This window comes from Corvus brachyrhynchos, unplaced genomic scaffold, assembly GCF_000691975.1.
Source record: "Corvus brachyrhynchos isolate BGI_N302 unplaced genomic scaffold, ASM69197v1 scaffold28, whole genome shotgun sequence".
Taxonomy (NCBI): Eukaryota; Metazoa; Chordata; class Aves; order Passeriformes; family Corvidae; genus Corvus; species Corvus brachyrhynchos.
The window spans coordinates 7,150,410-7,175,505 of NW_008246058.1; the positions used below are offsets into that span (position 1 = coordinate 7,150,410).

Below are 25,096 nucleotides of genomic sequence, written 5' to 3' on the forward strand. Positions count from 1 at the left end.
TGCTGATTTTACTATCAGGGTTTCACAGCCATGAAGTTTCCATAGTCCTGTCCATTTCAATACGACCAGCCCCTAAGGTGTGAAATCCTAGTCCATGACACAGAACCAAAAAATGTTTCCTATAAAATACATGTAGGAAATAAAGTCCCTTCTCTTTTCAGTTTCTGAAAGGGCTTTTGGCAAAGATGCTGATGAAATGGAAGGTTATTTTTTTTCTTCTAGAAAATAAAAGGCATGTCATTATGAATGTGCTCCTTTCTGGTGTACGTATTTTTCCTTCTCACTTCTAAAGATTCCAGTAGGTGATAAAGATAAAGAAAGGGAGTGAAAACAATTTGACATTCACTGGTAAAGAAAACTTACATTAAATTGAAAAGCGAATTCTTAAGTGTGTCGGAGTTTTTGTTCTATCAGTAAGACAGAAATGGCTTTGAATATAGACTGTTCACAAGTAGCAACTATGATTTCATACAGCATGTCTAAATTTAAAGGTTTCTTTTTATTTCAAATTTGTATACATTGGCCTTCTGCAGGCTGGTTTCAAAATCAGATGAATTCTGATACTGGCAGGTGGAAGGTAAAAAGGAAACTGTTTCCTGACATTTTTTTATCTGAAGTCTGATAAATTGACTAGTAGAATGGGACCAATCAGTTCATCTTTGAGTCTGTGTCCAAGATGTGCACGAGCGCATGAACACGTACAGGCAGCCCTGTGGTTTTTGTTTCACAGTTACATATGGATCAGCCACAGCCGCTTGGGAGCAAGGCTGCAGAGCTGTTTCGCTGATGCCACTTCAGAAAGGAAGCAGAGGGCTTGTTTTACAAGGCATTTCTGCACAGTCAGCTTCATTTAAGAAGACTCCAAAGGATGTGAAAAATTAGGTAGCTGTGGGCTGGCAGGACAGTTTTCTCCATGCCTCTACTTCAGATGGTGCCTGATTTCTTGAAAGCCGTTTTTCAGTCCTTCACAGTGCTCTGAACTAAAGCCTGAGTATGTGACAGGGTGGGTACATTTTGTCCTCGGCATGCAGAAGTCCTGATGGAAAACCCCGCTAAGTTATGTGTTTCTCTCTTACTGCTCTTGTCAGGCTTGTGCCATTTTGGAGAATGACTGCCCCCAGCAGTAAGCTCTCCCTGCCACTTGCATTAGAAACAATTCCTTTGGTGAAATGCAGTCTGATTCCGACAATGCAGATTCTGAAGCTGGTGTCTTAAGCAATTTAAGAGCCACTTTCTTAACAGTAAGAGAAAAATTAGACTAGGGCCACTGGAAACACTGCTGTGCAGTAATAACAGTATTCTCTCTGGGCAGATGTGAATGAGTAGAGAAAGAACAGAGGGCATACCAGCTTCTAAGGCTGCAATGGCAGAAGAGCCCCAAATCCTTCATGAATGTTCCTAAGATAAATATTGTTTGCTATTTGCTGTTTGTTGGTTTGTTTTGGATTTTTTTTTAATTATTATTTCCTAATGGGGTGTTTCTCCTAAAGAAAAAAAAAAAGGTTAAGGCAGTTTGGTTAACAAGGTTAAGCTTGATTAACAGGGGATTCAGAGTATTCCTTTGTGCACACCAGTTATTATGACTTTCCTTTTTCTTGTGCTTTTACATGCCTCTACTGCCTCTAGTATTGTATCAGGAAATATTTGTTTTTCTGGGTTTTTTCTTTCTCTCCTTTTTTTTTTTTTAACCCTGTGTCATATCACCGATTTTAAGGTGTCAAGTCATTATACCGTGGCTCTGTCTTGAATTCCATGAAATGTTTTCTATCAAACTAGGATACCATATGCCCATGTTGGCCTAAAATTCCCAGTGCATCATGTACCAGAAATAGAAGCTGGTAAAGATTCTTCAGAGATTGTCTTCACTTGTTCCGAAGACCTGGTTTGTTTATGGAAGGGATGCTTGCAGTACATAAACACTATTTAAGGAGAAATGTCTCCAAAATGTAGAACAGTTGTTCTCTTCTTCTCATCTTAGTGGTATTTTTAAGGAAAGCTATACAACACCGTATGTTGAGACTCATTTACAAGTAGGCATTAGCATCTTGATAGGAAAGAGCAAGCAGTGCAATATTTTTGTAAAAACTACATTAGAGACTTTAAAATGTTTATTTTAAACATTCTGAAATTTTTTACAGTGGAATTTGAAAGTAGGTTTCTTCATTTTTAATGGCTGCGCAGTTTGCAATCTGTAAAATTTGGTCTGGTCTATTCTAATTAATACTTTGGTAGCCTTGAAATTTAAAAGACTTCCTGTTGCAATGCAAGTGAATAGCAATTAAGGCTAAAATGGTTAGAAATTGATAGAACAGAAGAGTGACAAGTGATCTACAGCCTCTCACTGAAGAAAGCTTCACGGAATAGTTGAGGCTGGGAAGCAACTCTGGAGGTCATCTAATCCAGCCCCACTGCCCAGAGCAAGGTCAGCCAGTGCATGGTGCTCAGCTCTGTGTCCTGTCAGTTTGGAGTTTCTCCAAGGACAGACACTCCACAGCCTCTTAGGGCAACCTGCTCTTGTGTTCAGCAACCCTCACAGTAGCAAACATTTTCCATTATGTTCACATGAAATTTCCTGTATTTCAGTTTGTGCCTTTGCCTCTTGTCCTCTCACGGAGCACCACTGAGAAGAGCATGGCTCTGTCTTCTTTCCTTCCCCCATCAGGTGCATACTGATAAGATCCCTCTGAGCCTTCTCCTTTAGGTTGCACAGTCCCAGCTCTCTCAAGCTCTCCTTACATGATAGAAGACTGGCTCCCTTAATCATCTTTGTGACACTTGATTGGACTCTCTGTGGTACATCAGGTATTTCTTGTACTGGGGAGCCCGGAACTGGGCACAGTGCTCCTCAGCACTCACACAGGTGTGACCTCACCAGGGCTGAGAAGAATGAGGGATCACATCCCTTGACCTGCTGGCAGTGCTTTACCCAGTGCAGCCTGGGAGGCTCTTGGCCCTTTGAGATGAGTTAGCTTTTAAAAAATACAAATATAGAGGTTGTATTTGGGGTTTTTTTCCCTCCTCTTTTCTCTATAAGGAGCTACTTCCTTAGGTAGTTGTCGGAGTTGATCACAGCTCTAGTCCATTATTACTTCCTACATCTATCAGAAAAGAAGCCATCAAGTGTTTTTGCTGAAACTGTGATCACAGGATGGAATAAGATGATTATGTTAGAACCAACCACTTAGACACAGACTCTGGCATATTGTCTTTTTATCTGGAAGTGTTTGGAACAGATTGGATTAGATGAAAATGTCCATTATAAAAAGGCCACTAATTTTCAATATTTACCACACCGTGGTGTCTGGGATACCACAGTTTCTCCCTAAGCTCACAGTAGGAAATAGCTATTGCATTTGTGTGGTATGGGTTGGCAAATGTTGATGTTTCTGAATGGAAGTCATTTTAGCAACAGCACATAACAAGATCTGCAATAAGACTGCAGTCCTAAGTGTACTGAAAATAATAGGTGGACATAGTCTGCTTTGTATCTTATACTAGGAACAGCTTTCTCATGGGGACTGCATGAGACTCAATTATAGTTAGTTCAGTTGCTGAACAAGTATTTGAGCTATAGCTGCCCATATGAAACATTTTCTCATTACATTTTTTCTTTAAATAAAATTAATGGTCCTAAGGGGAATTTTTTTAAAGTACAAGTAACAGGTAAATTTTACCTCACTGATTTTCACCAAGGAGTAGGCACCTAATTGACATTTCCTCTCTGACTCCTGAAGACTTCTTTGAAAACTTTAGATCCTAATTTTGTAACTTTGGATTAAAAGTTATTCTTACAGTGTAGTTTCCAGATTTGGGGTGCAAATTTGGAAGGATGTATGGGATCAAAAGTCAGTGGGACTGAGGCTTCTAAGACTCTTAATGGCTTTTAAAATTTTTACCCCTGAGGAGCCTTTCCCCTGCTGATTTTGGCAGCCCTCAGCCAAAATCTACAAATGAGAGTTCCTCCTCTCAGATGCTGGCTTTCTGAGCTGTTTTCTGTATAAATAGAGATCACGTGGGCTTTAATAAGGTCAGGGAATGTTTTTTAAATGTCTGTGATTTTTTTTTCCTCAATACTTAATTTTGCCCATCTGATTTCTGTGGAAGTGGGAACAGATGCCAGAAGCTGAGAACTCCGGCAGCTTTGTGCTCATGCTTACAGCAGAGCACTTGTGGGATTGGGACCCTCAATTACTATCACATGTAGAATTACATACTGGCTCGTAGCTGAGGTCTGCAAAAGCAGTCTGCTGCTTCTGCCATGTCAAAGTCAGGGTGTTTAAGGAAATATGGACGGAAGCTTTGCTCCAGTTTTGTATGTTCATTTAATGAGTAAGATTACTTCATGAAAGAAGGGGTACATGGAGGGCTTTCTTGAACATAAATCCTCTGGTATTGATGACTAAACTTAAGCACCTAATTCCATGCTTAGGCACCATCATTAATGACTCTTTATCTCAGAAAGTCAGTCAGTTTATAGCAAAGTCTGACTATTGATTTAGACTCCTCATTTGAGACAGCAAAGGTTGGGTAGTCTTCCTTTGTGCCGAGAATTAAAAGAGTTGGAGGCATTTCCAGTTTTATCGATGTCTCTTTCAGCATGCTTAGTTCTGAGGATACTACTTTTAGCCAGTTACTGATCAGAAGAGTGGTCTAATTTTGTACATTTTATGCTGTTTTATGTTTCTAATTTGAAACTAAAATGCAAGAGACTCATAATGACTTAGTTTCGTTCTCTAAGAAAAGCTGAGTTTGGAAGCACATGGTGTTTGGGAAGGAGCAGTGGTCTGTCCGTGTGAGCACTGAGGTTTCAAGCAGACATTCAGCATCAGAGCTGCTGCAAGAATCTGATCTGTTGCAGCAGTGCAAGTAGAGAAATGTTTTGGGGCCAGGATCACAGTTCCCAAACTAAGCTCCCTCTGTCCTGCTTACGCACACTAATATTTCTACTTAGCCATTTTTTGCAGATAATATTATTATTATTATTCCTAAATTGACTTATTTTAAAATCTTATTCTTGAATGCTTCACATAAATACTGTTTTAAAATTGCCTGGGTGGTCAAGCTGATTTAGAAAAGTGTGAAGTTGTTTATCCAGCAACTTAAGAATTTTTACAGCAGTACTTAAAAAGGATTGATAAAACCTGTTGCAAGACTTAACTCCATAATTCCAGTGAAGATGCTGGGAGAGATGCTGTTGGCAACTTTTTACTGTGTTAGAGGAACTGTGAAAAGATAACAGGACACAAATTTAGGCAGACTTTAGTTTAAAGAGTTGTGAGCACACCTCAACAAAGATAATGCGTTACCATGAGCCGAGGTACAGAAGGAAAGGAGAAAAATGGTGCCTACATGGAGGGGAAACAAAGACAATCAGGGCTTTCTTCTTGAGCAGCTGCAGCCAGTTCCACTAATGGACGTGCAAGAGTAGGAACTGGCAGCACAAGGTATGCGTTCGTTTTTACAGATGGCAATGCAGACAAGTTGGTAATTGAGAAGGAAGTGGTGTACGTGAGCTGTTTGACGGGGGACAGCCCATTACAGTACTTTCCTGTGTAATTGACTTGGTGAATTATTGGAGGCAGAATTTCTGTTCCTCTTGAATAGGTTTCAGTTGCTGCAAAGTGACATCATTCTTGTGCGGGAAATGCAGGTTTTCAGGTTGCTTTTTGCTTTTTTGCTATTGGTCTTAATAAAATCTTAAAAAAAAATTTTTGGGTTGCCTCAATGGAAGTCTTTGTTGTATTGCTGGTAGTCAGTGGCAAAATACACCCGAATGAGCCCATACCATAGTGTGCTGGCTGCTATTTGAAGCACTGGAAGAGATTTAATGGCGGTCACCTTGTGCAAATTTAAGGCTAAGACCATAAAAATACATTATATCCAGTAAAAGACTGTTGAAGGCAACTGTCTATATAAAAAACCATACTTTGCGTAGAATGATTTAATAAATATTTAGCTCTTTGTAAACCAGACTAACATATAGCTAATCAGAAAATATTTCTCAGTGTTCATTACAAATGCATCATATCATAAATAAGTGGTATAAATACACAAATAATAATAAACATTAAAAAATATATCTCTGTCTGTTTAGTCTTGGTGTATGTATTTGGCCCATCAGAAGATCACTTACATTTTTAACACACAGTGTTTAAAAATTAACTGCCACTAACTGTGACAAGGAAATCTTACCAGGAGAAAAAGTTTTATTATTTCATATTTCTGCCACTGCAGATCTTGAGGGGGGAACTATGAAATTACCTTTCATACCTGTTTGGATTGACAAGGCAATATGATTTGAACTACCTAATTTTCACTGATAAATGCTCAAGTGAGTGAAAAATTAGTAAGTCCTTGTAAAGTGTATTATGATTATTTAAGTGATCCTAGCATGTGGCTAATAACAGAAGATGAAAGCAATGGTAAATTCCTGCCTGTGGAGTTCAGGCTCTGGCTGAGGTGGTGTCCAAAGCCAGGTCCCTTCCTGCACAGTGGCAAAGGTTGTGTCAGCTGTACTTGAGGGAGGACGTAAAGGTGAGGAGGTGATGGCAGTGAAGAGTTCCAACAACAAGTGATTTACTGGCTTCTTTTCATACCTCTGTTTTTCTTAATTTAGAAATTTATTTTGATTAGTCATTGTTTTACTTCAGTACAAATCATCCTAAACTAGTATCTTATTTAATCATTCTTGCTCGATAAGACACAAAAAGACTGTAGTTCGCTGCTTGCTTTTGGGGTGGAGTTGGGGGGTTTTTTTGAGTAGTGAATGCTGCTATCTCTAAGGTAGCTTTACAAAATACAGCTTCAAATGCTGGGACAAAATCTACTCATCTTCATTTTTGTTGCTGATAAAAAAATAATTGCAGTTTACATGCACATTAAAATACTTACTCTCCCTAAGGGATTGGGGTAGGATTCTGAAAGGCTGTGCTAGCAGTAATGTTTAATTTACTGTCTGGGTTTTTTCTCTCTCTAAAACCCCCCTGATTCCTCTCATTAAAAGTTTATGATACTGCATATATCATAAAAAGATGCTGTCACGATAGAGCATTAAAAATTGCACTAAACTTTCTATATGAATTAAGTGTATAGTTTTGACTTTCCTTTTGGCATTTTTACTTTCTTTTACCTTGTCTTTCCTAATGTCTTTCTTATGTGTCTTTCAAATACAGCTGTTTAATGCAATTGTTCTTGAAAATGTCTTAGATAAAGAGTTTGGATTTGTCACATTGAATTGACTTAGAGGCATCTGTTAACTCATACTTATGGTTGAAAACAACTTCTACTTTAATACTCAGCTTTTTGTGTTTCAGTTTTTCACTTCTGGGACAAAAATTTGCTGGGTCTGGTGTATTCCTAAAAGCTGTTCAGGTTATAAAGGGAAGAAAACCCCAATGAGTTTCTTTTTAATTTAGATATAGTTACAGCAAAAGCATCTAAATTTTTAAAATGTGAAACTTTACAGAAACATAGTTGCGTCTGTTTTCATAGTAGACAGATAAAGCAGTTTTGATTAAAAACATTGGGAAAGGTCTGAGTGCCTTTGCAACCAAAAGAAATGAGGTCTGAAAGATGCCTTTTCCATCCTAAACAGAAGAAAGTAGCACTTACTCCAATATCCAGATGCTGTCTTGCTGCCCAGGTTTTAAACTTTAATTAATCTAAACCTCACCAAAACTCAAGGTAATCAAATACCTGCTTATGTAAGAACAAAGGAGGAATGATGTAGCAAGTGTGGAACAAGAAACTCTTTCATACTTATGGCAGTGCAAACGCAACAGAGACAGATGCAACTTTGAGTGCATTATACTGTTTTTCTGAACTGTGTGGTAGCATCCTGATGATTAAAGGTATGAAACCAGCTGCTTACAATTGTTGCTCTCCACAGCAGGTCGCCTGGCTCATACTGAACCACACATGCAGGTTTCCTGGAGCTCTCTTTTTGGACCTCTGGAGTTGCCAGAGAGCATCCAGAGCCAGAATTTTGCCTTTTTTTTCAGTGAGGCATGTATGGTTGTATTCCCCGACTTCATTACTGGAAATAGGTCAGGCACATGCTTATTCTTGGGCAACATTTATGATTTTGCTGCTCCTCATGTTCTGGAGCTGTGATTACAGCGTGCTCTGTTTCTGGCACGTTAGGGAGGCCAGAGATAGTAAAAAAATCCACTCAGTCCTTATCGTATTGTCGTTTTGTGTTGGGGAAGTGAAAGTAATCAGCAATAAGACAAGTTTTGTTGTGTCCCAAACCAAGAGGGTGATGTAAGAAAAATGCTTGGCTGCTGCTTGCGGAGTCTATTTGAGTTTCTAAAAGCATCTTCTGGCAGAAATTTTAAAAACAGGATGTATTTGGCACTAGCAGAGTGTCAGGCACCATTGCTTAGTCTAGCTAGCTAAAAAGTCACAGTTCCTGAGCAGTGTTTTTAGCTGTGCTCTTACAGGATATATTTTGCTGCATGAAGTTCCACTGAAATTAAAACTGGAAGTTCAGTACACTAAAAAATACTTTTTTGTAGAGTATGGAGTGTAATGATACTTCTGCATGGCTACAAAGTTTGAAATCATGTGAACTGTAGAGTGAATCCTTTAAAATTGAAAGCAGTTTTTATGAAGAAAGGCCTGAGCCTGGCAAAACTTACCTGAGTGAATCACTTGCTATATTGTATTCTCTGCTGGTTTATTGCTTAGCAGAAAGCACTACTAATAATTGCCTTGTTTCAATGAAGTACTGGTAACTAGTGAAAATCATCTAAGGAGTTAAAAAAAAATTAGGCGTTCAGGCTTGACGCTGTATATACCAAGTTTCAGACTTGTTCAATTTGAAATGGTAAAGATATGAAACCATAAAAAATGTGAGTAAATACTCTGCATATCAAGGGTTGTTATGCAATTACATGCTTTCAACATGGTTCTTACTGAGGGAAAACAGTTAGTAGAGAGGGCTGCAAGACATATTCAGTGAATAATTACAAACTTTCATAACTTAGCTACATAAAAATAATAATACACTTGTTCCTTTGCTACTACTAAAATACTAAAATATGTGCATACTTTTTTTTCCCCATAGCAAAGTAATTGACTGTAGATTTGTTAGAAAGTTATCTAAAAAACTTGAAATCCCCTCTGTCTCCACCCCCCAGATTGGCAAATCTCCAAATTATAAACAGCTGAGCTGATTTAAATAAAGTTTTCAGTACCAAGAAAGAAAAAAAAAGTTACATCTGGGCTGACAAAAATAAGCGCCAAGTTTCAGCCTCATGTGATTTGAAACAACTGTGATATTAAATGCCCAGACCTCAGAACTGGAGTGGAAATAGAGACAGGCTCTTCTCTGCACTGGCCCCTTCAGGATTTGGGATTGTAATGTAGTGGCCATAAGGCTCCAGATGATTAAAGCTTGACTTAGTAGATACATATTTTAGTTATTTAGACCCTATTGGCTCATTCTTCCAAGGATGTACATGAAATTTTCATTGATAACTCCAGCTAGTGCTAGTGGCATTGATCACAGACTGAAACCTTTTTATCTGTGGCTCAGACTCTCCCATGACTAGTCATGTTGACTTACCTTTACTATGCTGATTTAAGAAATTAACTGTGGTATGGTCACGTTAACAGGAGAGCAAAAATTCTCACATTTCTTGAAAGTGCTGGTTGGGTGTGCTTAGCAGAGCATTTGAGCACATGGCTAGATTTTATGGGGGCTGTGGGCCATAGCTGTTGCACAGACTTTGCTGGATTTGAACTCAAGTGCCTGTTTCTATGCAAGACTATCCAGAAAAGCAGCAATATTGGCCTGTATTTTTGACTAGTTCAAGTGATGAGTATGCAAAGCCAAACAGACCCATGCAGATGTATCATTACTAACAGTAGAAGTATAATTGCTAATTAACATTTAACAACAAAAAAATTAGATAATTTCTACTGGCCAATAACTTAAAAAACTTGGTATATGGGAAGTAAAGGCCTAGGTTTTTGTTGGTTTTCTTTTTAAGAAACTGTATTTGTTTAAAATAATAGGATTACAGACATTTCAGGCTTTTAAGAAGGCCCTTCATTTTTTGCTTGCAGACATCAAAATTTCTGAGGTATATTTTGACAAGCAGGTCCAATCTGTGGTTAGTAGCATCTGAGAGTCAATCTTTAGTCCAATTCTGCCACAGTCCTGTTTCATGGCAGAATCCATTCTAAAGCTGTGTGTCCTCACTATAAATAGCTGTTTCATAACCAAAATGCTCAACAAAGTAGCAGCATTTAGGATTTTTCAGAGATGTTTTAATTCTTCATTTATTAGTATATGTAAGCAATGCTGAAACACTTTGGTATTGAATAATGAATGTTGATTATCCTGTAAGGTCCTTAAATAATGCAGAAATAAGAGAAAGTATAGGAAGATAAGATGCAACACTTAGAACAGCACAAAAGATGAATTTGCCTATTCTGCATTAAATTTAGGGAAAGATTTTTAGCTGGATTACTTGAAATTTTAAATGGATAAATATTTTTAAGTAGTGAATAAGCAAAGGTATAGGATTTCAATACATACAGTCACTACTTTGTTTTGTAAGTTGCTGTCAGCTGTAGGCATTGTTCTATTTCACTGGAACTAATAACCAGTTTGAATCAGATCTTTCTTTAGAAAGAAAAAATGAGTTGTTTTTGTCAATGTTTTATAGATGTACTAGCTCCATTGCATTCAATGAGGATTTCAGTGTAACTTTACCTTCTGTCCCCTTCATGTGTGTAGAAATGCAGCATACAAACTAGACTGCTCTCTCTACATTTTAACAGTCTTTCATGATTTTATAGAGGGTATTTCCCAAACTTAGGGAACACAAACAGAAATAAAAGGGTGGAAAGACTGACTCAGATTAAGACTCCACTTGGTTAATATACCACACCAAGAAACCATAGGCCAGCAGACAAGAAGTAGGAATGGAAACGAACAGTTCTGCAGTTGTAACTGAATCCTGGCCATATACAGTCATTTCCACTTGGAAACTTCTCACCCTCCAAGTGGACCAAATTGGGATTAGACTAGTGAGGCTTTTATTGTACTCTTATGGGAAATACTTCAGCAGCCAGGTGAAGCTGGTCAACGATATCCAGCCACAAAAAGAATTGGGACCTTCACTGTACTTGTAGACGAGCACACTTTCCAGGGCGAGCTGCATTTTATATGCACAACTAGTTAGATGTTTGCTGAAGGACATCAACTACCATTTAGTTCTCCCCTTAGCTAAATTGAGAAAAATGTCATGTATTACTGCAACTGATTTAGGAGACAAAGCAGGGGATGATGTAAGGGCGTGAGAGAGAGATTATCTTGACGACAATCTTGATTTTATTGTATCACTTTAAAATAGCACAACCTGCTGTACAAATGAAATTGTGTTCTTGGTTTAAAAGGGCAATTGTTAGCCTGACTTTGTGCTCACTAGAAACATTTCCCCAATCTTGTTAAATTATTGCGCTCATTTCAGATTTTTATGGCTGTGCAGCTTACCAGCCCTCATTTCTTTACGTTTCATTCATTTTCCTTGTATTGATGATTAATGGAGGATGTCGAATGTTAGAGTGAGCAGGCATCAGCAAATGCAAGATCATAATTAGTTTAGCTGACGAGGGCCTCTGATAGCACTTGCATCTGGATGGAAAAATTACCCTATAGGGAACTGGCTGCTCACCAGGTCTTTTTAGTGATACATTGTGAAACACCCGATGAATCAAATGCCCTTTCAATGCCAAGAAAGTGTTCCAGTCTTGAAGCCAAAATTATGTCTGCAGAAAGCTTTCCATTTGAAATGTATCAGAGTACAATTATAACCATTGTATTTTTTTGGCATGAACACCAGTCTTCTACAGTATGAACTGAAGTTAAATAAATTACTTAGATTTTATGAAACCCTGAAATTTTTACTTATAGTGTTAGTAATTTTTAATTTATAATAAAATTAGTTTTCACCCAGACTGTTTTTGCTGTACTCACTCATTCTTATCTTACATGCTGGAGGTTTCTTACTGATTTTTTTTTCCCTTTGTGAAAAGGGGACAGAGTTAAAATTCAGATTTTCTTTTCAGCAAAAGAGTTCCATTTCCTGCTTATTAGTATTTGGGCCCACAAACACAGCCTGACTTTTGTTTAAATGAGAAGTTTAATGAAATCATTACTCCATAGAAAATATTTAATGAGCAATACTCATAAACATGCCTACTTTTAAATATTCCTGGATCATTATGAAAGCTGATGAATGCACAGCTCAGTCTGGTTAAAAATCAGTTCATATTTAGGGAAGTTGTACTCTGCCCTTCTTCGCCTGACTAATACAAAGTAAATAACTTTATCTGTTGATGAGACAGTGTTTTCTGGGGTTTCAAATGAAGGTCAGAAGAGGTCTCATTAAAGGATACTGTACTTTTATTTGTTCGTAGCGGGCTGCAGGAATATATGGTAGCTTATACTGATTTCAGAAGTAAGCGGAAAAGACTGGAACTGAATATCATGTATTCAATATAATCTCTGTTAAAGGAATTAGTATGACACAGGTACAAACAATTAATTGAACTGGTGGTGTTTTAGAATTCTTATTACAAATCACACTTTTAAATAAAGCAAGCTGAAAATAAATAATCTGTTGTGAAACCAGGAGGAGTTTACAGAATGTTCTGTCAGCTTTCAAGGGTTTTTTTCTGAATTTGCTGTTTAGAAACCATCATTAAATGCACAAAACCTGAAGTTCAAAAAGTTAAAGTTGTTATTCTGAAAAGGCTTTGGTGTTTCACACACCTCATCCATCACTCCGGGGTTAATTATAATGAAAATCAGTGGTGCCTATTAAGCACAATTGAACCTGACCTCATTATGGGCAGTGTGGTTTTATACTGTCATTGTTGCCTGTCTAGAGACAAAACTCCTGTGTTGATTTGTCCTAACTCCACAGCTCATGTGACTCACCTCTGACCTGGGTTTTTTCCCTTTTTCTTCCCTATTTCAGAGACGTAGAGGCTCTGTTGTTTTCTGTGCCAATTGCCTGACCACAAAGACCTCTCTCTGGCGAAAGAATGCAAATGGTGGATATGTATGCAACGCGTGTGGCCTCTACCAGAAGCTTCACTCGGTAGGAAGAACTTACTGGTTTGTGCAGTAGAAAAAAGAGCTACACAGCTAAGCAGGGCAGCTGTGGTCTTGTCTGGTTGTGTGATTAGTACCACTCCCTGGCCTGCAGTTAATTTCCTAACAGGGTTTTGCAGAATGGTCACTTTGGGATCAGATGTGATTCATTATGAAACAGGCTGGGATGCTGTGAGTAGATGTGTTTGAGATCACCAGTGATGCATTTAATTGTTTTGATACCAGATAAGGGGAAAATTATTTCTTTTCCGGGAATTCATTTTAAAGGCATATGATATATTGTGATGAAAGCTGTTTAAATTCAAGAGTCCTCATAATAAAAACCAAAATTCTTGAAATTAGACATCACATCTATATCAAAATATCTCTTGAAACAGTTTTTGTATACTTTGACATCTCTTACCCCCTTTATTCTTGATAGTAAATTTCTTGGAGATATGGGGTGCTGAGGTATTGTGGTCTTTTTTCTACAGTTCTTATACTCTGCTGGAAGATAAATAACTCAACCAGAAAGCAAATCACTTGCAGGCATTTGTCACTTGGTGAGGGGAAGATTCACCATCCCTCAGGATCAGTCAGGGAATAAGTAATAATCATGGTCTGTCTATGTTGTTTTTCATCTTATTGACACTTGACTTGATCCTGAAAGATGTTGAATGCTCCGGTCCAGGTCCAGGAAAGCCATGCTTAAGTGTTTCCTTGGATCAGTGCCAAAATGCTTGGAATCTTTTAGGTTAAGACCCACTGGTTAAATATTACCCTTGCTGTCTTTAATGGACACACATAGGAGAGTCAGGTGACTAACTAATTAATTTTTACAACATTCCCATGAAATTAAAAAGTGTTACTATTTTTCAGAAATGGAAACCAAGGTAGTCTTTGGGAGTTTGCCAGGGCAATGTAGCAGTTCAGGCTTAAAGTCTAACTCAGAAATAAATGTGGTGACTGAGAGTGTGCAATTTTTAAAAAGTTTTTCAGAAATTAAATTTGAGCCATAAGCTTCTCAGTGGTCTTGTCTACTGCCCATACAATAATCTGTTTATGAAAGCTCCCGCTGAACCAGCCTACTTAATAAAACAAAAAAAAATTCCAATTTTCAAAAGCAGTATGACCATCACTAGTCTGAAGGGTTGGCTCTGTCCACCATGTGTACCATATTGGGGTCACTAACTGTTTTTAAGGCCCAGAACAGCCCAGTCAGGTCAATAGCATCTAAGAAGATGGACTCTGGTCAGCATCTTGGCTGGGTCTTGCTCCAGGTATCATCTTCCTGGACACCTCTCAAAGTTGTAGATAAAATATCTAATTTAAGGAAATTGATTGGTGGTGAGCATCCACAAAGATTTTAAGAACAGTTTGGCTTTTTAATTTGACATTTGAGTCTGGTTATTTGTAGAACTTCCATTTGCAGACTCCATTTTCCCTTTTGTAAGTATACTTTCCTCAGCTGTATGTTGGACCTTACCATGATTATTAGCAAAGCTTTTTGAATAGATAAAAGCTACAAGAATCAGTTTTGTATTCAAGTACAGCTGGGATCATCCTTATGAACCAGTAGGAATGAACTAGTGAACTTCCAGCAATATTCATTAGAAATACAATGTCAAAGTTTATTTTATGCATCTCAAAAGCAAGAAGCTGGCAGTATCTCTAAGCTCCACTGTTTAAGCATGGCAATAAGCTGTTATTCAGTGGACATTTGACATTCATATCTTAAATTGAACTTTGACCAAACAAACACAAAAAATTTAATTAAGCCTTACTCTGCTGTGGTATGATAGCAACTCCTTTATAAGTAGGAGTCTGCAATAATCCAACAAATCTCTCCTTTGGGATGCCTTTTGAGACAGTCCCATGCAAAGGGGTGCTCTTTAGACTGACACCAGAAAGATGAAAGTTTCTTTTATCTGTCTGCCTGTCTGTTCATGAAGAATTGCAGTAAGTATTTGTGTATGGTTTTAAATTCAGGGGTCTAGGCTGATGCAGTTACTAGGGAAATGTCCAAAACTATAAAAATTCAAGTGAATAGAATTACAGTCGGTAAGACCCCTGTTCATCTAAATTATGCTACACCACTGAGTGAAACTCACCTGCAGTAGTTACCACATTTTTTAGCTTCCTTTTGATTGGATTATTACTGTCTAGAGCTACCATCCTCATCAACTCAAGCCTAAGGTCCTTTTTTCACTTTTTTTTAATAAGAAGAAAAATCTGTGATCTATCAGATACTACTAGGTGGCAGTGACTGACAAATGTTAACATGGTAGTGATTTCTGCTATAAGTTAAATTTCTATTTCTATGATATCCTTGAATAATTTTTCAATGTGTTTTCAAAAATATTCCACCTGTATAAGGGATAATCTACATTAACCTTGCACATTTTTCACATTTATTTCATTTAATGCAAACAACTGTGTTAAGAAGCATGTAATAATAATCCAAGAGTCTATTATTAAAATAGTGAAAAAAATGCATCTTGCTGCTAACACATACACAATATTCACAATTGCTGTCTTTCCAGAGTCATGAATTTGACCATTATTATTATGGTGCTGTACCTCATTTTTTAATAGCTCTGACTTGGTCATGGAACGCTACGTTTTGTTCCATGGTGATTCCTTGACAACATCCTTGGACTAATTCAGTGAAGAATTGTAGCATATTTTCTAGGATTAGTCTAGAGGAGGCTTTACTTTCCCATGGCATTTAAGAAATCTAATCACAATAATTTAATGAACTATTTGTTGAATTTGGTGTTTTAATTTTTTAAGTTACTCATATAATTGGAGTAGGGAGATTGCCAGTTGATACAGAGATAGCAGAAGTATTTGTGATCATCCTCAATGTATTATGTCTAACATATAATTAGGGCTCTGACATAGGCCATTTTAAAAGTAAGGTTCTGGTAGGGTTTCCACTATATTCTAAATTTAATGCCCCACTGAAAATCAATAAGTTATCTTAAACTTTTCTATTTGCCTTGGTTGTAACCAATTACATTTTTATCTGCACCTTACTACTATGAATAAGGAAAATGAGTAGACTTACACCACTAAAGAGTACATTTTAATCATCTAAAGTCTGGTTTAATCAGATGAATACAGTTATTGGCAAGCTGAAGCATTTTAAAGTTAAACCTACAATAATTTTGAATAGCCAGAGCCTCAAGTAAGTGTGTGAGGGTCCCTAATCTCAGGCAGGAAGACGTTTCTTTCAACTACTTCCATAATCAGACTTCATACCTGTAGCATGAAGAGTAAGACTAAAATGATTTCCAACATATTGGAGGGTTATCTGGAAGCAATATAAAAACGGTTTGTAGTGTATAAATAAACGTTTGATAAGAGCAACAACATTATGGTAAGATCTCACACAGCATCTCAGTTACAATTGTCATAAAAAGGCAAGGAAATTACACAGACCTTATAATAAAGAGTATATGCCTGTGCATAGTAATTGGCTATTGATTCTGCAGACTCTAATCTTTATCTGAATAGAATTTACATAGAAAATATTGTAATTTTTTCTAACATGATTTTGTCTCGATTTTGTCTCAACTTTGCTCTGTGTGAGGAAGCTGGTTCAGGTGCTGTTTTTCTGCCAAGTTTAAATTTCTCTTATTAAAAATCTAAATCAAAGTATGTATATGAGTCAGCATTTTAATAGAAAGTAAAGTCTTAAAAAATAGCTGCACTGTCTAAAATGTAGTTAACCATTAAGAATAATCCAACTGCAGGAAAATAAATAAGTGAAAGGAGAGAAATATGGCAAGTCAAGAGAGAAACTAAATCTCTACAAATAATAAATGGGTGCTCTTCCAGCTATGGATGTTTTCATAATAGCTTGAAGTTATGAATATATTGAAAATTTAGTTACATTCAAGGTACAAATTACTTTGGATATTGACTGCAAGCCAAAATTAAATCTGCTTTTTAAAACAATGTTAAAATTTCTAAATAAACATATAAGTGGAATACTGGCAGGGGGGGCACTTTTCTGGCTTCCAACCAAGACAGGATTATATGTGCCTTTGGGAAGAAGAATGTCACCTGCCAACACACCAAACAGGATGACTTTTAGGTAGGTTTTGTTGCTCTAACATCTGCCCAGTAGAGAAACATACTGATGGTGCAGCACTATTTTTCATTCAGATACTATTGCTTTTCTCTCAGAGAGCTTTTAAAGGAAGCCTGACTGCCGTCCTTTTTTAGAGTATTTTTTTGTTTTCCACATAAAGGTATTTTCTTCTCTAAACAGGCCACTAAACATGAGCTGGTGTCGGGTAGTAGCAAATTGAAACAGAAGTCCTGACTTGTTTCTTCCCTCTGCCTCTTTGTGATGCTTATTTCTTTACAGATCCCTTTTGCCCTGCCTTCTGGGGATGCCTTCTCTTCCTAATGACTTAGTAGCGCAACATCAGTAGCACTTAGAAGGCAATGCAGTGGGGGTGAAGGAGGGGGAGTTGATACCAAAGCAGAGGTAGACCTTTTGGTGCATAGTTTTCCTAGGCTTTCTTCTCCATCTTTCTTAGTCCCTTTCCAGCCACCATCATCCCCCTCACCACACAGTGGACCTGCAGCCCTTTTGCTAGGTGACAGCAATGGTGGTCAGCAAGCCCTGTGTGTGCTTGTGTTCTCTGTCCGTGTCAGAGTGGGGTGAGTATCAAGGTAAGTGTTGCTCAGTTCTTGTCCCAGTGGGACCTGTGCAAACCCCTGCCTGAGAGAAGCTCTGGTGGCATGGTGCATAGAACAACACTAGTGCGTAGGGCCTTGCATCTCCCACCTCACCCCCAGCTCTCAGCACACACTTTCAACACATCTCCCCCAGAATTTTTTAGGACTAAGAGGTAATAAATAAATGGTTTGACAGCTTGGATACCTCATGTCTTTTTAAGTAAACCTGTACAGGATGTCTAAGACAGTTGACTCAAGTTGTTAAAACAAGGTATTTTATAGTTTACTTTCCGTATGAGAGGCCATGAACCAGCATTTGGGTTGAAATTTGGTCATTCCTGCAACACTGTTGTAATATAACTCTTCACAAAAGAAAAGATAAATTTGCATGAGTATGGTCTCACAGATTTGTTTAATGTGTCTTTCTTTTTTCCTTTTGTTCATTCTCTGTGTGTTCCATGCAGACTCCCAGGCCTTTAAACATCATTAAACAGAACAATGGTGAACAGATCATTAGGAGAAGAACAAGAAAGCGCCTTAACCCGGAGGCACTTCAGGCTGAGCAGCTAAACAAACAGCAGAGGGGTAGCAGTGAGGAGCAAGTCAATGGAAGCCCCTTAGAGAGGAGGTCAGAGGATCATTTACCTGAAGGTCACCAGAGAGAAATTCAGCTTCCCAGCCTCAGTAAATATGAGGCCCCAGGTTCATTGACTAAAAGCCATTCTGCTCAGCAACCAATATTGGTCAGCCAAACTCTGGATATTCACAAAAGGATGCAACCTTTGCACATTCAGATAAAAAGTCCTCAGGAAAGTACTGGAGACCCAGGAAACAGTTCATCGATATCAGAAGGGAAAGGAAGCTCAGAGAGAGGCAGCCCGATAGAAAAATACATGAGACCTGCAAAACACCCAAACTATTCTCCACCTGGAAGCCCTATTGAAAAATACCAGTACCCACTTTTTGGACTTCCATTTGTACACAATGACTTTCAGAGTGAGGCTGACTGGCTGAGATTCTGGAGTAAATATAAGCTGTCTGTTCCTGGGAATCCACACTACTTGAGTCATGTGCCTGGCCTACCAAATCCTTGCCAAAACTATGTGCCTTATCCCACCTTTAATCTGCCTCCTCATTTTTCAGCTGTTGGATCAGATAATGACATTCCTCTAGATTTGGCGATAAAGCATTCCAGACCTGGGCCAACTGCAAATGGTGCCTCCAAGGAAAAGAGTAAGGCACCACCAAATGTAAAAAATGAAGGTCCCTTGAATGTAGTAAAAACAGAGAAAGTTGATAGAAGTACTCAAGATGAACTTTCTACCAAGTGTGTGCACTGTGGCATTGTCTTTCTGGATGAAGTGATGTATGCATTGCATATGAGTTGCCATGGTGACAGTGGACCTTTCCAGTGCAGCATATGCCAGCATCTTTGCACGGACAAGTATGACTTCACAACTCACATCCAGAGGGGCCTACACAGGAACAATGCACAAGCTGAAAAGAATGGAAAACCTAAAGAGTAAACCTTAGCACTTAGCACAATTATACAGAAATAGGTTTCCTTGATGGGAATTCAATAGCTTGTAATGTCTTGTGAAGACCTATAAAGCACTTCATATAGAGAGCATGCCTTATCCAATATTAAATCCCTTGTTATTTTCTTTTTTTTTCTTTATTTTTTTCCTTTTTTTTCCTTTTTTTTTCTTTTTTTTTTTCCTTTTAAATGAGTGGGTTACCAAGAAAAAAGAACAGTTGGATGGTGGCCAGAAGGGGAGGAAGATAATTCAGTGGGACATGGCCCACCAAAGCTAGCCAGAATGCAGTGAATCATGCCGAATAACCTTGAGAAAATTTTACTGGACAATTAATACCTTTGCTGTTGTGTAAGAGACATAACTGCAAGAGTGCAAAGATGTGTGTATGTATATACTGCTGCAGGGGTGTAGTGAACATATGCACATTGTATATAAGAACTAGACATGTTAAATATACAGATGTTAAAAGGTCATTTTCTTTAATTTGGGCAAATTTCTGCCCTACAACATGCCTTAGGATCACCTTGTCCTCAGAGCTTTGGCAGCAATGTCATCTAGGTGTTTCTCAGACTCAGCTGATTTTTAGCTACCATTTTGTCACTACATTCTTTCTGGCACACTTTAGTCTAGGAGAACCATTTTGTGCAAGTGAAGTCTCTAATACACAAGCCACACTCCAGGTTTAATTTGCATAGAACAAGGTAACCTGCTGTATTTTATTTTAAGATATTTTTAATATATTACATTTCTAAACCTGAAGTCTAAGGTAACTTCTCCACAGGCTTAACATTGCTATACGTACCAGTCAATCCCTTCAGTAGACTTATACCAGCTTTTGCTAAGTAGCATTAAATGTCTTCATAGTACTTTTTAATACTTAAAGCTTTTTAAAAACTATCCATGAAGGGAAAGCTCCTCAGCATAACTGCTCAGGGAAATAGGGCTAAATAACTAAATATTAAATAATTGGTTAAAGGTGCTGTTAGACGAGCCTCCATGCTTGCTACAAGGGTGTACAAGAACTGACTTTAATCATTTTCATTATAGTGTCCCAACCAGTAGTTTATTATTTTGCCACAGGGATGTAGAAGATATTACAAGCTACTGGATGCACTGTCAGATTAACTTATTTCATTAAAGAAGTTGGGAGAACAAATAGAAAAAAACCTTATTTTTCTAGTAAATATTAATGTATTACATTTCAAATAATGGTGCCTGACATATTGAATAATTATTTTCTACAGTGTACGTATGCAACAAAGATATTCCATCATGCATTAGAGTCAGTTCTGGCTCTGCCTCGCTGTTTACATTTGCAAATGTAGCAAACAAGGTAATGAAGCAACTATTTCTATTGCAGTAGGTATCTTTTTTTCTGTGTGTGTGCATTAAAGTTGTAAACGATAACATGAAATGAATGAAATTTGTTGATATTAATGGTATGAAAAACAAGAAGGAAATGAAAATATTTTTATGCCTACTTAGGAAAAAAGGGTAGCACTATTCATTCCAAGTACTTTTGTATTCTTAAGCTCTTAACTCACATTGTTATGCTTAAAATGATAAACATATATCCTCTTTTTATTGCTTTGTCTGTGTTTCAGAAGAAACATTTCAGAAATTATTTTGATAAGTGCTGTTTGACTATGCAGCACTGATATTTTATTGCATTCTGTAGTAGCATTGCACTCCATTTTTACAATATTATGCAGCTGCTTTTTTGTTTTGTTTGGGTTTGTTTCTTTTTCGCAGTGCAGGGTCTTAGTTCCTTATGGTTGGATGGCAGGTGTAGCTCAACTGGTTCATGAATGTTGCAGCGAATGAAGTTTAAAATGTCTTTCTGATATTATGTTGTCTTTTATTTCTCCATTCATGCATTTTATTTTTTAAAATGTTCTATAAAAATATTTCTGGACTAAGTCCTCACTTGAGATTATATGTAAAGGGTCCTATTCTGATCTCACTTACATGCCACCTTTCTCAGATTTTCATGTAATTGAGCTAAAGCATCATAAAAAAAAAAAAAAAAGTTCTTGTATTTAACTTACATGAATTGCACCACTCTCCCTTCTAGTATTTGGTGCACTTATTAAGATACTTAACCAGATAAACAGGGAGGTGGAAAATAAAAGGAGAGGTGATAGTAAATGTCTTATAGGGGTTGGCAAAAGGAAAACCAGGAGGGAACTGGCCTAAACATTTAGCACTTTGATAAGTCTTTTGAGAACTAATGTGCCTAAAGCAGGTGGCAACAAACATCACCAAGCGTGAGAGGCACTTACACAGTTGATCACCAAAGGTCTCGCTGACCTTGGCAGTATTTAGGTGTTATATTTTCACAGAGGTGAAACATTATTGCACAGTTTCTCTGATTTTTTAGGCACAGACAGGCTATTGTTCAGCATTAGGCTGCATTCCTTCCTGCTCCACCCATTGCTTCTTTAGTGGTGAGCAGCATATGGAACGTCCCGCTCAATCTGCTCGTGGTTGAGTTCTGTAACCCTTCAGTAGTGTTCTAGGTTAGCAAAGGATGTTGGGCCACATTCTTCTTCTTCTATTTTTTAGATGAATCTCCAGCTTGATACCAGTGACAAAGTCTGGTTATGTTTTTATTATTGTTCTCCAATAATAAGTTCTGACTTGGTTTTTGTGGATTTATTTTTGTTGGGTATTTTCTGTTTCTTTTTTTTTTCTGTGGGGACTGAAATAGATTGCCCTCGTTTCTTTATGTCAGGGTCCAGTGTGTGTCCTTTCCAGCTTTTCCAAGCAAGATGTTATACTCACTAAGCAGTGATTTTTATCGGCTTCAAAGGTAGCTGCCTGCCGATTTTCAGTAGTTACTGGTTTGACTTAGTTCACTTAAGACCTACCAGTTCCTCTGGCTTCTTCATTGATAGAAGCTGCATCTTCATGGCAAAATATTTAGGAGGGACATGTGCACTGTAAGACTTGAGCACTACCCTGAACTTCATAACACTTCTTGCTAAACTCAGAAGCAGAGGCAAATTACAGGAAATACACATATCAGGGTTTGGGGATGAGGAGAAATGAAATCTTATGAGTGCAAAGAACAAGACAGAGTTCTGAATGTTACTATTGCACACCTAGATGGTGCAAATAAAATTTGAAAAAAAGTTCATTGTTCTTGCCATGACATATTGAGATGTTCTAAGATTTCTGCTTTTTAAGAAATGGGATTTTGCCGTAGCCTGTTCTCTTTGATTTGGGTAGGGGGAGCACAATTTTGTTTCTTAACAAAAGAGAGGTAACTCCATCCATCTTCCAGACCCCCTCACAATGGATACTAATTAAAAGAAAAACAAATCCTGACACTGGAAAAGAATAATCTTATTTAATAACTTTCAGATGGAAACCAATGTTAGCACACACAAGTAATTACTGCACCCACTGTGTTTCAGTCAACTTACAGCACTAAAAATTGAACTTTCAAACAATCAGTCTTTGTTCTCAATTTGTCAGTGGCTTCAAGGTGGTGAACTTCTCTTACTGAAGGAACGGTAGTTTAAGATCTTAAAATGTATCTCAAGTTGGACCACAAAATAAGTAGATGTTTCAAAACTAGAGGGTTTGTGGTGCCTGTCACTAATCAGATTGCAGAACAGGCACATTGTTTCCAGTAACTCTCCATACAGATGGAGCCATTGTGTGACATTATCTGCAAAACAGATTGTCTCTAAACTGTCACTTTGTGGCTGCTGCCCCCTCAGTGCTGCAGGAGATGAAGATGTTCCAGAGCACAGTTTTGTGTTCAGGTGCTAAACTCAGAGTGCTTTCCAGAAGAAGTTTTGCACCTAATTGCCACCGTGCTGATGAAACTCCTCCCTTAATTTTTCATGGACCATTCAGAAAGGGGGAAAGACACTGGATGCACATATCTTGGTTTTGCCTTAAAAAAGGCACTGTTGTCTATTGTGACAGTTTTTAAGAGAGAGAAAATTGAGACACCTCAAAAAGTTGAGACACACTGTGAGCAATAGGTTATTTTTGCAGTTAGAGGGGCAGCAGGACAAGTGACTATGCTAACTGTATACAGTGCTGAAACATAGTGATTGTGCAATGGGAAAAACTGATTTGGCAACTGTGGATTAGTACTCAGTTCAGGGACAGACTTTCGAGTCCACCCTTGGACTGGACACTGTTGTTTTGTACTTGTAACTACTTGCTTTATGTGCTAAGGATGTTGTCTACCATCTGCTTTTTGCCCAGTATGTCTCAATATATTCTCATTTTTGCTCCTGTATTGATTTTTCTTGGCTGACTTAACATGCTAATTCCTAATACTGGTCAGGGAAAGCCAAGGAGATTAGAAGGTCGCTTCTGTGCAGCCAGAAGTGTAGATATATTTCCTTCTGCTTCTGTGGAGACAGTTATGCTTGGCAAAGAGCAGTGAGCAATTTGTCAGCATATCCCATATGTGATAGATAAGTGAGAAATCCTTTCTAAACTTTTCTCTAAAGTTAAGATGGGCCAAGTAAAATTATTTACTTAATTTTCTCACCTCAGAATAGGATTCCTGCGTACCTTCTTCCTCACAATTTTTATTTCATTCAGCCAGCTCTGGAGAGTTGGCAGTTGGTAAGATGCTACCAGTATAGTAATCACACACGCCCCAATTTACTTTAGGAGGATAAAAGACAATAATGAAATGGCTGACAGCCAGATAAATACCAGTTTCATTTGATTCTTTGTTACACTTAGTAAAATTCCTTTACTAGGCGAGCAAAATTACAATTAGTAAAGTAAAAACATTGTAACAGCTACCACAAGTTTCCATTCCTATCATTTTGGCCTCTGAGCTCTGTGTAGGAGAACAGGAGAAAAGGAAACATCTCAAAATGTCATTGTAAATTTAGCTTATAGAAAATTCACCAGCAGGAAAAGGAAAAAAAAAAGAAAAAAAAAAGTACTTCGTAAAGAATGACTTCATGTTGCTAAAAACCATCATTAAACTTGTAGCCCTGATCTAGAATGCTGGCTCTTAATGTTTTGTCCTTACAACACATGGATGTGTTTTTTGTTCTGTTTTGTTTTGGGTTTTTTTGTTTTGTTTTGTTTTTTGGTTTTCATAGTGCATGTTCATTTCTACTCACAAACATGTTCTTGGTGTATTTCTTATGCAAACAATCTTCAGGCAGCAAAGATGTCTGTTACATCTAAACTTGAATAATAAAGTTTTACCACCAGTTATAAATCAGATTCGTGTCATTGTTTCTGGGGAGAATGTAATGTCAGTGTCCTTACACCATAGTGGGGCTGGGGAGGAGAGCAGTCTGGAGTCGAGCTGTTCTGGAAGCAGGATGGTACCTGACAGCATCTCTGAGTAATGCCTGGTGATTATGGCTGAAAGGCAATGTCAGTGTTGCTCAGATAGGAAAGGCATGAAAAGGGAAGAGCTCCTTCAGAAACACATTAGCCCTGTCACAGTCCTTCTGTGCTAAGGGCTCTAGATGTGATCCAAATCTCATTCAAGTTAATGACAGGATTTGAGTAAAAGTCTCTTTCAGTGGGGTTTAAACCTTTTTCAGTACTCCGTCATCCAGGAATTACCAGTTTTATTCTCCTGCCCCAAAGTGGAGGAAATACTGGAATAATTTTGAGAAATTTTGTAAGAAAGGCTGATACTGAAATGTGAACAGTACCCAGGGTCACCAGTTCTACTCCTCATACAAAGTTCATGGTGGTCTTGAAATAATTCCTGTTACCCAGGACCATGGTTTCACATCATGCCCAC

At 37.8% G+C, this 25,096-nt stretch overlaps 1 protein-coding gene across 5 annotated transcripts in view; it reads left to right on the forward strand.

Moving 5' to 3' along the window:
- The window catches only part of TRPS1 (transcriptional repressor GATA binding 1), a 209,939-nt gene extending 185,380 nt beyond the window's left edge, over positions 1-24,559 (forward strand). For all 5 annotated transcript variants that reach the window (XM_017746083.1, XM_017746082.1, XM_008642633.2 and 2 more), the window contains 2 exons: positions 12,996-13,118; positions 18,271-24,559. In XM_017746083.1, coding sequence (XP_017601572.1) covers positions 12,996-13,118; positions 18,271-19,332 — 1,185 coding nt within the window. In that variant the 3' untranslated portion in view covers positions 19,333-24,559. The remainder of the gene's footprint in view (positions 1-12,995; positions 13,119-18,270) is intronic.
- Positions 24,560-25,096: the final 537 nt, after the last annotated feature.